The sequence below is a fragment of the Hippopotamus amphibius genome, chromosome 8 (assembly GCF_030028045.1).
Source record: "Hippopotamus amphibius kiboko isolate mHipAmp2 chromosome 8, mHipAmp2.hap2, whole genome shotgun sequence".
Lineage (NCBI taxonomy): Eukaryota > Metazoa > Chordata > Mammalia > Artiodactyla > Hippopotamidae > Hippopotamus > Hippopotamus amphibius.
The window spans coordinates 42,718,666-42,732,992 of NC_080193.1; the positions used below are offsets into that span (position 1 = coordinate 42,718,666).

General features: G+C 35.3%; 1 protein-coding gene across 8 annotated transcripts in view; it reads right to left on the reverse strand.

Moving 5' to 3' along the window:
* The window catches only part of WDR33 (WD repeat domain 33), a 109,679-nt gene that overhangs the window by 36,628 nt on the left and 58,724 nt on the right, over positions 1-14,327 (reverse strand). The window contains exon 9 of one of the 8 annotated variants that reach the window (XM_057746807.1): positions 2,906-6,496. The exons of the other annotated variants lie outside the window; for them this stretch is intronic. Coding sequence (XP_057602790.1) covers positions 6,444-6,496 — 53 coding nt within the window. The 3' untranslated portion in view covers positions 2,906-6,443. Of the gene's footprint in view, positions 1-2,905; positions 6,497-14,327 lie in introns of those variants that run through there. 8 annotated transcript variants of the gene reach the window in all.

Consider the following 14,327-nt stretch of genomic DNA (forward strand, 5'->3'; position numbering starts at 1 on the left):
TTTTAACCAAAACCAAAACAAACAAACAAAAAACACAAAAAGAGTGGACTTTACAGGGGAAGGCAAAGAAATCCCAGTATGACTGCAGTCACAGGCACAGAAGACAATTAGTCCATATTAGAGCAGAAAGTCAGAGAACCAGGTGAAGAATAGCTTCAAAAATAAAAATAAAATCCATTTATTATAACTGAAAAACTAAAATTTAAAAATTTGCTATGATAAAGGCTTTTAGTACCATTAAGAAAGAAGAAAAAGTAATTAGAAATTGTAAGAAAAACTAAAGCAAACTAAATTATGGCATTACTGTCAACAGTTTATAGGACAATCAATCTAAGAAAACAATCTCACTTGATCTTGACATTCTTCAAGTACGACAGCTTTTAACTGCCGCAGTTTATTATAAACCTGATTATACTACTTGTTTCTGAAATCAACAGGATCATTCATAATCACAATTCTACTTGTTGGTTTCATTTTTTTTAGAATTGAACCCTCGGTTAAAAATTCTTGGCAGTGTTTATTTTAAATAAAGAGAGAGAGAAGGGAGAAAAGTAGGAGACATTGAGGGGCATAGGTTTCCTTAGGTAACATAATGGTGAGTCAAGGAATGTTGCCTGAAGTTGGTGGCCCCAGAAAATAAAGCACTAACAACATTTAAAGCTATATGGGAAACTTATCAAAACAACTACAATTCATAACAAAGCCCAGATGGTAGAAGGCAAGGCTGGTGGTTTAAGTACTTGAAATTCCTCACCTTTCATGATAGGAAGTAAAGAGACACTGTGCGGGCACATATACCAATAAATACTTTAAATTCTGATGATAACCACAGGAATAAACAAATTAGTTCGAAAGGATTATCCGAATTCCATCCCTCTATGGTGCTGGAGAAAAGATTTTACTATATGTGCATTTTATTTATAAGTTTTTAAAATAACATTTTTAAGTGGTAGAAATTTCCTCAAATGTTAAGCCTACAGTACCTCTAGAATTTTTGGCTGGACCAAAACAACACTCTTAAGCTTTATCATTAATGACTCCAGGATGGTGAGGACAACACAGAAGTATCTTCTAAAAGTATGAATGTTCATACTCTGATCCACCAAGTTTACTGTTAGGATTCTATTCCAAAGGAAGTTTTATGCAAATAGGAACAAATATAAAGGTACAATGAAACTTAGTGCACAACTTTGTCTCTGTAAACACTCCTCGCAAATCCTAAATGTCTATCAATGAGAATGGTAAAATAAGCTGTTGTAGATACATGCTATGTAATGTTATAGAGCAGTTACCTTAAAAAGACTAGAATAGTAATGACACGGAGGGATGATCATGATATACTGTGTTGTGAGAACAAGCAAACAGCAGAAGAATATGTGTAGTATAATCCCATTTCAGTAGTTTTTAAAAATATCTTTTTGTATATGCATAAGAGTTGTAGAAACATTCACGCCAGACTATTAATGGAATAGTGATGACCTCTGAATGTGAGAGGAAACAGTGAGGGGAAGACACTGACTTCTAAGTGTTTGAACTTTTTATGAATGTTTATTACCTTTGTAAAAGGCAGGAAATTCTCAAGAAAACATCTTCAACATTAATCCCACCCAATACTTTCCTTACCTTTCCACCCCTCCTTTCCCCCAACACTGATGCACCATAGAGCTCACCCTTCCATATGGCACATGGTGGGAATGTGTGAATCCAGACATTACAATTCTCGTCAAATCTCACCTCCACGTGATACACAGAATTTACTGGTCGTCATGCATGACTGATGAAAAAAATGCATCTTAATGTTGCATGTGGTCTTCAGCTTGATTGGTTAGGGAATGGTGCTGCTAATAAAGCCAAGGTTGCAAATGATACCCACATATAGGTCAGTAGTTGTTATGAAGCCAGCCTGCATTTGTATTCATCACCTGTCAGCTTTCTGGTGATAGGACAAGGTATAGAAAAATCAACGTAAACCCATTTTAACTAGTGAGAACACTTCTTAAAGATGCATACTGATAGTAGACTTCAGTCTCTTGGTTGTATTCTGAACACATTTGTGTATACATATGACCACAGTTTATACATTTCTTTGCCAGTCAACCACACTAAGTTGTGTCATCAGTGTTTCCCAGAGAGAGAATGCCAGTCAGCCAGGTATCTGCAGCAACACTACCTGTCTGTGCTCTGTGGCACCAGTGTGATGCTGGGGTGTGTGGGACCAAAAAGTTGCCAGTTTCTGGTCTTTCTCATCTTCAGCCATCATACCAAACACAAAATCAAAGTAATGTGGCAGAGTGAAGGTTTCTCAACCTTAACTGTGCTTGAAGAATGATTTTTCTTTTACTACTCATTTCTAGAAAAGGCAACTATAAATGGAGAAAATCAAAAACTGAAAAAAAGTAGAATAAGAACTTATAATGTGACCACATTGCTAGAAATGGAGCAAGTGATTTGATCTTACTTAAAATGTCTATTTAAAATGCCCAAATAACTCACACCATAGAGATATATCATTTTTTTGGCCTTTATAGTCTTTCAAGATATTATAAACCTAGTAAAAAGTAGCAATGGAAAGAATATTCTGCTGTATCTATAGAGTAACTTAGTATATCTTATATTCACTAAATATGAATTTACCTAACTAGAACTCAAAAAACAGCTAGTGATTCTCAGGAAAGATTCACATGTATTATCTATTCAAAAACCAATCAAGCAAGCAACCAAAAAAAGGAAAAGAACGAAACTCTGGGGACGATGCATGGGGAATGGCAGGAGTGAATTACTGCCTTAAGGTAATGCTGTGGTTCTGAGACGACAGTGGAAATAAAGTATGAGGACTTATAAATAAAGCTTTAAAAAATAAGTCATAGTTCCATTTCAATATAATGTTATTTATTTAAATGTGGCTTACAATACAATTAATTTTATCAATGACACTTCTAAACCTAAGAATCACTACTGAAATAGGGTAATCATATATGACAACCTATCCCAATTCTTGATCTAGTAAAAACGCTTTATAATATCTTTCCTAATCAATTCCAACCTCATCTTAAACCAAATTAACTTAAATGTGTTACTTTCTTTACACCTTTCATGCTTTTTGCATCTTCCCTTGCACATGTATGACTTAAGCAACATTTACTTCATGCCTGCAACATGAGAAGTGCCTTCTTTTGTGTGTTTCTGGGACCCTCACAACAACCCTGTGAGGTAGGTATCATTCGCTCCACTTTACAGAGGAGGAAACGTGTACTGAGAGAGATCGACTTGCCCAGTAGCAGAGCTGGGATTCAAAGCCAGACCTGCTGCTCTCAGGTTTAAAGTACCCCAGACGAAAAACAAAAGTTGCCCAAGTAGGAACTACGACTGTACCCAGAATTTTGGAGCAGCTTTGGAGAAGAGGTTCGACAACATTAATGATTTCTTCTTCCTTGTCACTTAACCACTGTAAACAGCAATTACACTATGTTCTCCTATACTTTATTATTTTTTATTTTTATTTTTGGCCATGCTGCGTGGCATGTGGGATTTTAGTTGCCCGACCAGGGACTGAACCAGGCCGTGCCCCCTGCAGTGAAAGCGAAGAGTCCTAACCATTGGATCACCAGCGAATTCCTATAATCCCCTATATTTTTAACATAACAATACACAAACAAAAAGTTTACGCCTCCCTTTTTTATAGAAAAAAAATAACATATTACAAACACACTTGCATGCATCATTGACTATAAAAAGACATAGTAAACTGGTACTATTCTACATCAAACCTTTTGGTAAGTGGATAGTTACAAAGAAAACATAAATGCAAATCTATTGGTTACAGTAAATAAAAGGAAGAGTGAATTTTGCGGGGATCATGAAAATGTGTTGCTGCCCAGATAGATTTAACTGTAAATTACAAAACCTTATCTGGACACTTTAAATTAAGAGAATGTACCACAAACCTTTGTGCCTAAATTACATGAAGATGTATTCTGGCATCTACATTTGGCCCAAATCAATCATATTCTAATGCTACTACTGCTCTACTAAAAGCATCAAGATGCCAAAAATTTTGTAATCTAAATCCCTTCTTAAAGGTTTTTGAGATTTTCATAAACATTCAAAGCTATCATGAAGATTTCAATGACAAAATGTGATTATATTCTTTATTTCTATAGGAAAATTCTATAGACCAATGGTAAAGCTAGTAGTACCACATAAAGAGACTGGTTTGCCTACAATGTGTCTTGCTTATCTAATGGAACTAGACATTTTGAATTCTCTAATCATGTGACACTATCCAAATGTGCTCTATACTTTTAATAAGTACCCATAGTCAAGTCTTAATTACAAAACTTTTCTAGTATTAAAACTTACTCAGTTCTTACCAAATGATAAAAAGATTCAGTATTAAGAATACTCTCAGTTTATTATTCAAGGTGAAGACTCAACAGAAGAAGCCTATCTTGCAGTTTCCTAGGAGACAAATTTTGTTCTGAAGACCTTCACATTTTAAAAAGATCATCTCAGACTTGTGTGAGCAGCTGCTCCATAAATATCTGGTTTTAAAAAGTTACCACTTTTAAAATCACAAAAATGATAAGAACTACCTCATTAATTACAGGGATATTTTTCTATGCACTGTAATGCATTAATGCAGTGCTTACTTTAGAATATACATGAAATTAAGACACCATTAAAAGTGATGCTTTTAAACCAAAAATCTCCAGCTATCACTTGTATTGCTTGTGAAGACAATAACTGCTTGACTCCCTCCCTCCATACCTAGGACCTGGCACCTAGCTTGGCACAACAGTACACAGCAATTATTTAAATAAATGAATAAATACGAATATCTTTTCAGTGACCTTTGATGTACATGAATAAGAGTGGAGTTTCAAAACATGGTCCTTTTTTTTTGCCTTAAGTCAATGTGAGAGTTCATAAAGAATTTTACAGCTATTATCATTATTAATTGTAGGGCTTTAAACAGTGTTTATAAGTCTTAGAAATCTTTAAAATCCCTTTGATGTATACTGTTATGTACTATATTAACACAGACAACACAGAAAATAAAGTTGCCTCTTCCTGGATGTAAAGAACTCCTTAAGTATAAAAAACTAATCCCTAAACACTAAATTTAGTAAAATAAACCTGAGGATCCCCAGAGAGATTCAGGAAAATTTGTTCATCTTATTTCTTAAAGAGAATATGTTTTTACCCACTATAGGCATCTCCCGCTTTCCCGAAGTTCACTTTACACCACTTTGCTTTTATGAAAGATCTATTTTAGTACAGGCATACCTCCAATATACTGTGGGTTCGGTTCCAGACCACCACAATAAAGCATATATTGCAATAAATCAAATCACATGAATTCCTGGTCTCCCAGTACTTAAGTTATGTTCACACATACTGTAGTCTATTAAATGTGCAATAGCAGTATGTCAAAAAAAAATGTACCTACCTTAAATAAAAACTAATGCTGTTGGAAAATGGTGCTGTTAGGCTTGCTTGAAACAGGAATGCCACAAACCTTCAATTTGTGAAAAATGTACTATCTGTGAAGTGCAACAAAACGAAGTACAATAAAACAAGTTATGCCTGTACCTGTTTTTTTCTAAGAGAAAGAAATCCAAAGAGGATTTCTGCTTTTACAAAAACAGGCAAAAAGCATTTGTTTTGCAGCAAAGCCAATATAGAGGCAGTGGACACCCTGAGCAATAAGAGTGGCGCCACCAAGCTCCCTGCCCAGAAACTACACTCAGCATCAAGCCATGGTAGCTTTGAACTGTATCTGTGAGCATCTGTACTTTGTCTCGATTTATTTTGTGCATCCATAGGCAAACTGTGTCCTACTTTAGGATGGGGGGGAAGCCTGTAACTACTTCTAGCCAGCTGAAAACTGGCATGCTTCCCGATTGCTCAGTTTTGTAAAAATATACCTGTCAGCATCATGGCAGCTTGTTCAAGTAACAGACCCAATATGTCACTGCTATTAAATCCTGACCTCCCCCAGCTGGTCCCTACAAAGTGAGAGGCCAGTTGAACTTAAATGCTATTGAGGAGGGAAAGGGAAAAGAAAGCAGTTGCTGAACTCTGAGAACTAATCTGATGCTCACAGCTAAGTCTCAGTGTTGTTACAAACTGATCTGACATTTATAGCTAAACCATTCTGTTCTCCTGCTGGACAATCTCACTAAACATCTATATCAAATTAAGTCATTCTGAGATCACAATGAGGTGAGACAAAAACAAGGCCCTGCACAACCTACAAAATACAAAACATCTCTTATGCTAAAGAGTAATAGCCCTCACTTCCTTGAACCCTCAACCCCATTACCTATAATATACCAAATCCTATAATATAATCTTTATAACACCCTCTTACTGAGATACCCCATGGTTCCTTATGGTCTGTATTCTTTGCTTGCAAGGTGTAATAAATCCAACTTGTTCAACTACAGGTATGTTCCTGGTGGTCTCTGACTGCAGGTACTTCTACCTGTCAATACTAATGGTAGAATAAAAACAGACTAAGTGTTCTAGGGTTACAAAATGACTCTAAAACATGGCTTATTAATACACATCTCATAATTCACAGGGAGAGCAGCTTTGGATGATTTTGGTATAAGATTTCTTCCATTTTGCTTTCAATGTCAAAACCAGGCTAATATGTGTTGAAGAGTTCAGATAAAGTAAAAAGCATTACTGGCAATCACAATGACAGAAGAAGTCTATCTGGCCAAGCTGATGAGGAGAATGCATAGGAGTTCAAGAGTCATTCCAACTGGAGGCATGCTCAAGTATCTGGGCTACACCCAGATTCAGGAGTATTTTAAAACAAGGATTCCAGGAAAATACTAAGCAATAATAAAAACAAAGGTATATAAGGAAAAGGTGGAAGAAAATAACTCTTAAAAAAAAAATAGTGCTAACCACAACTACTGGAAAATCTGGATAATAGGTTAGCTATGAGAAAAAGATTTTCATATGTACTTTTTCACCGAAAGATTTTTTTTAAATGTGCAAAAACTCTCCCACTTTGCAGATGAATGTTATTTTTGTAAGAATTAATCACATCCAGACAGAGGTAAAAAAAAAACAAACAAACAAGAATGCCAATTTAGAAAACAGGTTTCTGTAACACAAACAAATCTACTAGACACTTAAAATGAGCATTTTGTCAAAAAAAAATTCTTAAAGCTAATCCATTCATAACTATGTTTAACACAAAAGTTAAAAACTGAAAGTCTTGAAGAATCTGAAGATAATAATAATAAAAAAGAAGCCCCTCTCTGGCCCAAAGAAAAAACAGAAAACATCTTTTAACTTGTCAACTATAAACTCTGCTTTAAAAAAAAAGAAAAAAAGAAAAAAACTATGGAAAAAAAAAATCACCCATTCCTTACCTTCCAGATATAACTGGAAGATTTTCATGTCTAGGGTTGGGGACATGGGTAAACGTACGCCAATTTCCCAGGTGCCTACTGTGTCCTTCCTGGTCACAGAAGATCTAAGTTTGAAGCTTCAGTCTGAGATCCCAAACATGAAAGTCACTGTCTTCAAAAGCACATCATTTCCTAGGAACCTGCACTGTGTGGGCATTTTGTGTGAGGGAAAACATTTTCACCACCACTGCCTGCTTTCTGTGTAGCACACAAAGTGCTGCATGTATTACAATCTGATTTCCCGTATTAGATACGCACTATCATTTACTTTTTTATGGACCACGAAAACCTGGTTATTCAAAAGGAGAAGGAGCAATGATTTAAACTCATCTTCTGATGCCATCATGCAGTTCAAAACCATGACTTCAATATATCACTAAAAAATGTTTAAAAGCTTGTCCAAAGACAATATACATTATACCATGTAGTGTCTGTGTAACTTATAGTAGGAAAAGGAAGTTTGTAGTCTCCCGAGTCCACGTGGTAAATAAGCTAATAAAAGATTTTTGGGAACAATGGGCTAAATATTCATAAGTTACATTTTACAGTAGATTTATATCCTTTCACCAATATTTGTACCAGACTATCAGAAGTAATCCAAGAAGGCTGACCTTTCCACTAAATCCAACCTCCTCTGCAAATCGTTTCTAAATTTATTTTTTTCAAGAAATGCAGATTTACTGCCTGCTGGATTTTAGCACGTTTAATTCAAATGGGATTGTAAAATAATGAAGGAAACACCACAATATTGACTAGCTCTCTTTACAGTCCAGACCTTAATGACAGTGCCACGCCTTGTCCTTTACAATCACCACAGTCCTTGGTGAGCCTCCTCAAGGACTGAAACTCTCCTGTAGCACAGAGTCTTTCCAGCACCTATCATCTCACAGGCTTCAATCTCTAATATCCAATTCCTAAATCAGAACTGTGTCATCATCTTATTTCTTCATGGTGGAAGGACAGCAGGTTTTCCTTTTTTTTTAAAAAAGGTACAAAATATAAAGGAAAAACCTACATTTAAAACAATTCAAAAAGTTAAAAGTATTTTATAGTAATATTTCTTAATTTTTCTGCTAGAATTTAATAAACCAAAATGCCTAGTGCATACTCTTGAATCTTTGCTTTCATAAACATTTTATTTTTACTCAGAAGACCCTTAGTGATTTACATTTGTTTTTGTTTTTTTTTTTGGCACACGGGCTTAGTTGCTCCGTGGCATGTGGGATCCTCCTGGAGCAGGGATCGAACCCGTGTCCCATGCATTGGCAGGCGGATTCTCAACCACTGCGCCACCTAGGAAGCCCAGTGATTTACATTTGCATGGCACATTAAAACATTAAATGTGTAAAACTAAAAACGTCCTCAAAAGTTAGACTAAGCCACTTGAAAAGGATGTAAATGGAACAGTTTTCATAAGTCTCTGAAAACTAAATGATCTGATTTTACCATTAAAAAAATATGTAAAATATTAATAACACCAAACTTTTGAAGTATTTCAAAACATTCAGGGCCTACAGAAAGAACATTACAAGTGGGTGCTATACTATATGACCTCAAGAAAGCAGCAGGACTTAAGTTCAGAAATCATCAAACTTACAACGCTCTAACTTTTAATATCTCCTGTAATATCATCCTGTTTGCTCTTAGAATCACTTTTATCAGTCGGGCCCATATCTGCAACAACCTACATAAGGATTTAGCTCCCACTCTGCGACAAACTCCACCAATGACTTCTGGGATAGAATAGGCTACACCCCAAACATTCTGCCATCAGCTGGCAAACTGGATGGGATGGGGACAGAGGATGATCGGGGGCCAAAACAGATGATACTAGATTTCCATATTTAATTCTTGTCTATTGTGACAAAAAATATGTGGAATACACTTTCCCCAAGACTTCTAACTTACTGCTTATCACATTACTCATCAAAGATGACAAACAGAAGTGAAATTTTACCAGAGCTACCACTAGCTCACCCAACTTTATTATATTGCTAAATGGAGTTTGAAGTTTAAAACTGTGATCGAATTTGGTCAGTAGGAAAAAAAACTGTTCTTTCCTCAGAGGAAAACAAATGCTGTCCCGAGGAAGCAGTCTAGACACCAATTACCACAGTCTGCTGCAGTGTGATAAGCTGTGAAGACTGCTGGTTTTCAGTTATTCAGCACTCCTGTTCACCATAGCAGTAGGCCAACTTACAAAACATCTGAAGAAATGAAAGAACTAGGGAAATGTTGAAAATGCTGCTTAAGAGACAAGATCATGCCTTGTAAGTTCATCAGCAAAAGAATCAAGCAAAGCATCTTGACCAGCGGGTAATCATTAAATATTCGATTCATCTAACAAGTAAAATAGAATCTTTAAATGTTTCCATATGACATCTTAAGATGCTCAATTCTAAGTGAGGAATTTTGTACACCTGAAAACATCACAAAATCATTACAACTCTGTTTAAACAAGTGTTTGTATTCATGGACTACCTGTAAATAAAAACCTGTACTACTAATGACAATGGCTGAAAAACATTTAAATGAGAAAAGGAGAATACATTTCTGAGTAACCATTTTTATCCTTTAATAGGAAGAGATAGGGAAACAGGCTCTGAAATTAGCTTTGCAAATGACATACAGCTAATTTATGACCTATCACTGGCATGCACTGGACACTCTTTACGGCACTAGTTAAGTGCTTCTTATGAATTAACCCACTTAATTCTCGCAACTTAGTAAGGTCAGTACTACTATTAATCCCAATTGTACACATGAGGACACAACCACAGTATATGACTCACATGCTTGCTAGTGGCTAAAACCATGACTAACATTCAGATTCCAGAGCCTGTGATTGTAGTAATACACAATACTATCTCTTTACACACTAACTTTTGTTGTGTAGCAGGAAACTAGTAAATGAAGGTAATCAGAAAAAATAATAAAACATTATTTTCAAAAGAGTGCAGAAGCAAATCAAGGAAATTAAGAAAGCTCTACACAAGGGAAAGTGAGATGATAGAAACCACAAAATGAAAAAATAAACAACAGTAGAAAAAAGGAAAAATAATTTAATGAAAATATCTTTGAAACTCTACCTAATAAAAGGCTTAGGTGGAAAAGAGACATGAAAGAATCCTTAGAGTGCTAAAAATACTCTGTATCTTGTTCTAAGAAGTGGTTAGATGAATGTGTAAATCTGTAAAAACACCATACTGAACACTTAAGATTTGTGTACTTTATACGTGTATGTATAATGTGATTTAAAAGTATAAATATTTTAAAATATTTTTTATAAGACGAGGTGGCTTTGAGGTTCCATTTACTACTTCAAACAACAGGATTAAATGATCTAATGTCTCACCAAAAATATTTTTAGAACAGAAGGTGGCAATATCTTTTTATGGGATATATCCTATAAATTTAACCCTTTGTAATGAATGTATCCACACGCCTGACTTTCAGGCTTTTAGGTCTGCCTTAAAACATGAAACTACAGTTAAGAGACAACCTAACCCAGGTTAATTATTATTAAATAGAACCATCCATCTGAAAAAGCAGTGCCTTCTATAATCTCCCTAATAGTTGGCAAAGCTAAACATGGCACAATTTCAGCAAAGTAAAGCCTAACAGTTCACACAAAACCTTTCTACAAAAAAATCTCATAATTAACTCCAAATATGATGCCCTATTTTCTCCCCCATCCCCTTCATTCTAGACCTATATACAATAAATCCAATCCTACTTCCATATGAAAGCCTTTAAATATTTGAAAATGACAAAACTTTTCAATCTCTCTCATCCAAGCTGAATACTACATTTCCCTTTACTCTTCCTCATGATTTCCAGATCCTTTCCCATTCTAATCATCTCCCATCAATAATTAAGCCCCATCATTCTGAACATCCACTTTTACAAATAGGGGAAGGCATGACACTTCAAGAATTCACACTTATCATCTAAAACTCATGATCGTTTTTATATGAACTCTCACAAACCAGTCTAATAAACTCTAGGATTGAGGCTGAAAACCTAAATACAGAACTTTACATTTATCTCTATTTAAAATTTTACATAATAATTTTCTATTAAGTTTAATATCACACTATCCTCTTGAATCCTGATGCGACTCAAGAGATTCTCTCTAGATGAAAATTTCCGCTTGTAGTTTTGAATCACCTATAAATTTGCAAAGCAAGCCATCTTTAACAAAAAATGTTAAACAGGACAGAGACCAAGTAAAGGATTTTGCAGCACTCTCTGCATACCTGCCTCACAGATAACAAACATCCAACAAAACTTTTTGGAAATGACCATTCAATCATGCAGCTATAAAGCCATGATCCTCTACCATGACCCACAGATTAATTCAAAAGACTGACTATGGTTTGACTACAATCTCCTTGACCCCTCCGGTAATTCTATAAAAACAGGGTTGTTTAAGCACGACCTATTCCAAGCCACTGGTTTTCAATGGAAGCAGTATTGGCCCTTAATGAGCATTTTGGAAAGACATTTCTTCTCAGAGCCTGTGTGCATGTGCAATGGTGCCTTTTTTTTAAAAAAGTTTTATGTGTAGCAGTTATTATCAATAAAGTTCATTTCAGAAGTTAAAATTATCTACTAGAAAAAGCAATTAATAGGCTTTACAGGACCAAGACTAACTACTCTAACCCTTGATGACTCCTGGCATCACAAATTACTTTTGTTTGATAATATAGTTTCTGCTGCAGATAAAATATTGAGCTTCCAGGTATGAAGTTACTTGGACTCACCTTTGTGCTTTGGTTCTGCATTCATGTTGATTTCCCTCAGTATTTCCTAACTGTTTTAACGTGGTAGAATACTTATGGTTTCTACCTCTGACAAAACAAACCTGGAAACTGAGTGGGGATTCCCACAACCTGTCAAAGGGAGATGCTAGGTGCAGAAAATGCTCAAGGTTTAACTTTTGAATAGATAATTTTAAAAGGAGGAAAAATATACACAGAGCCTGAAAACAGCAACAACTTAGCCACTTTTAAAGCCATATACCCTAAGCTGGATCTCTACATGATATCCATACTATCGCCCATTCAGAGTTATAGACAAAGGAGAGGGCTACCCTAAAGCAGCATACTGGGCTATGGGAGAATTTCTACCTACCCCTGCTCAAAGGCACCTTGTGGTGGCTGGGCCTTCCTTGGGGCTCCCTAGGAACCAATGCAATAGTTAAAAACATCACGTTAAAGCAGATACAGTCCACTGGGCTAATTCAAGTAACATGATATTCTAAAATCATGCTAAGAAAGTAAAGTTCTCTCAAAGAGGACTATATTAAACTACAGTCAATGGAAAATAAAAAACATAAAGAGGCCTCGGCAGATTGATTTTGAGACATAATAGTGTGTTTTGGACAAATTAAGACTATTTTATGACACAATCTGTAAAAAAGGATAAATGATTGAGAAACTAACATTTCTTCTTTTAAATAGAAATTCTTATTCTAGTCTCTTTACAACTAAAGAGATCACAGCACTGTAGGTGCTTCTTAGAAATTTCTGGGATATGATTTAAATCAAATTTTAAGATAGTTTTCAGATACATAACAAAAAGGCGAGTAAAGGAAGAAAATGACTACAAAAAACCAGTATTTGTTTTGGTACTTAACGTCCCTCATTGGCAAATAACTTATTTGTGATGATACCATAGTTTAATCATATATTTTTATTAAAGCATCTACCCACTAAAAATGAAGAAGCCAAAAGTATATTATATACCTATCTACTTTTATCAGGTCTTTCCAAAGCTCTCAATTTTAACTTTAAAAACTAACAGAAACTTGATTCGCTGAGAAGCTCTACAAGAGGGTTAATTCATCAGCAAATAGAAATTTAAGCCTCACTCAAAATAAACTGAAGCAGACCATTACAGAATATTTACTAAAGGCAAAGATGAAAACTGACTGCCTAGATTATCAGTCATAATGCTCTGCTGCTGTCAAAAAACTGAAATCTTTATACACAAAAGAATGTCTGGAAATTATTCGACTCAAAACACTGCATATGACAGTAACAGTGCGCAACTCCAGTATCTCAAGAAAGCTAAGATCTATTTCCAACAAGTTTTTGCCACATATGTACAATATTTTAAATAAGTGCAGAGTTAGAAAGAATAAAGCCCAGCATAAAAACCTAAAATAATTCCTGTAAAAATGTGAATGGACCATATATAAAATGAATATTTCAGGACCCTACTCCACTAACTTCTTCAAATAATTTGCTTTAGAAGTAAATGTAAAGTCTTCTTCCCTCTCATGATAAACCCAGATAATTATTTATCAATACACAGGAGAACCTACCATGATCCAGTCTGTTCAGGAGAGCAGAGGGAAAAGAGACTTAAATAAAGGCTTCCTCAATATAAGGAACCAAAGAGAAAATAGGTGTTAATCAATATGTATTTGGGCCCACATGATTGTTTGGATGATTATGTAAGATGTGCCTGAAGTACTTTTAATATTAAAACACGCTATGTTAGTGGAAGGAGTTATTCTGCTACAGGCTATTTATTTTAAAGGAAGTTGGGTGTTTTTCATCTTGCGGAGAACAGAAAGGATTCTGTGGAATGTTTTGTATAAATACATTAGGTCTGTTAATCATAAACTTCATGGTTTGCCAATTTTACCTTAAATAAGTAAAATTATTTCCAATAAAAAGCATCAGAGGGGATTTCCCTGGTGGTCCAGTGGTTAAGACTCCACGCTTCCACTGCAAGGGGCATGGGTTTGATTCCTGGTCGGGGAACTAAGATTCCGCATACCACACAGCATGGCAAAAAAAAAAAGCATCAGAGATTTTTTTGAACACTCAGACTCTGTAAACATGTCTTCACCCAGTTCAAAAACACATTGCTGAACCTAAA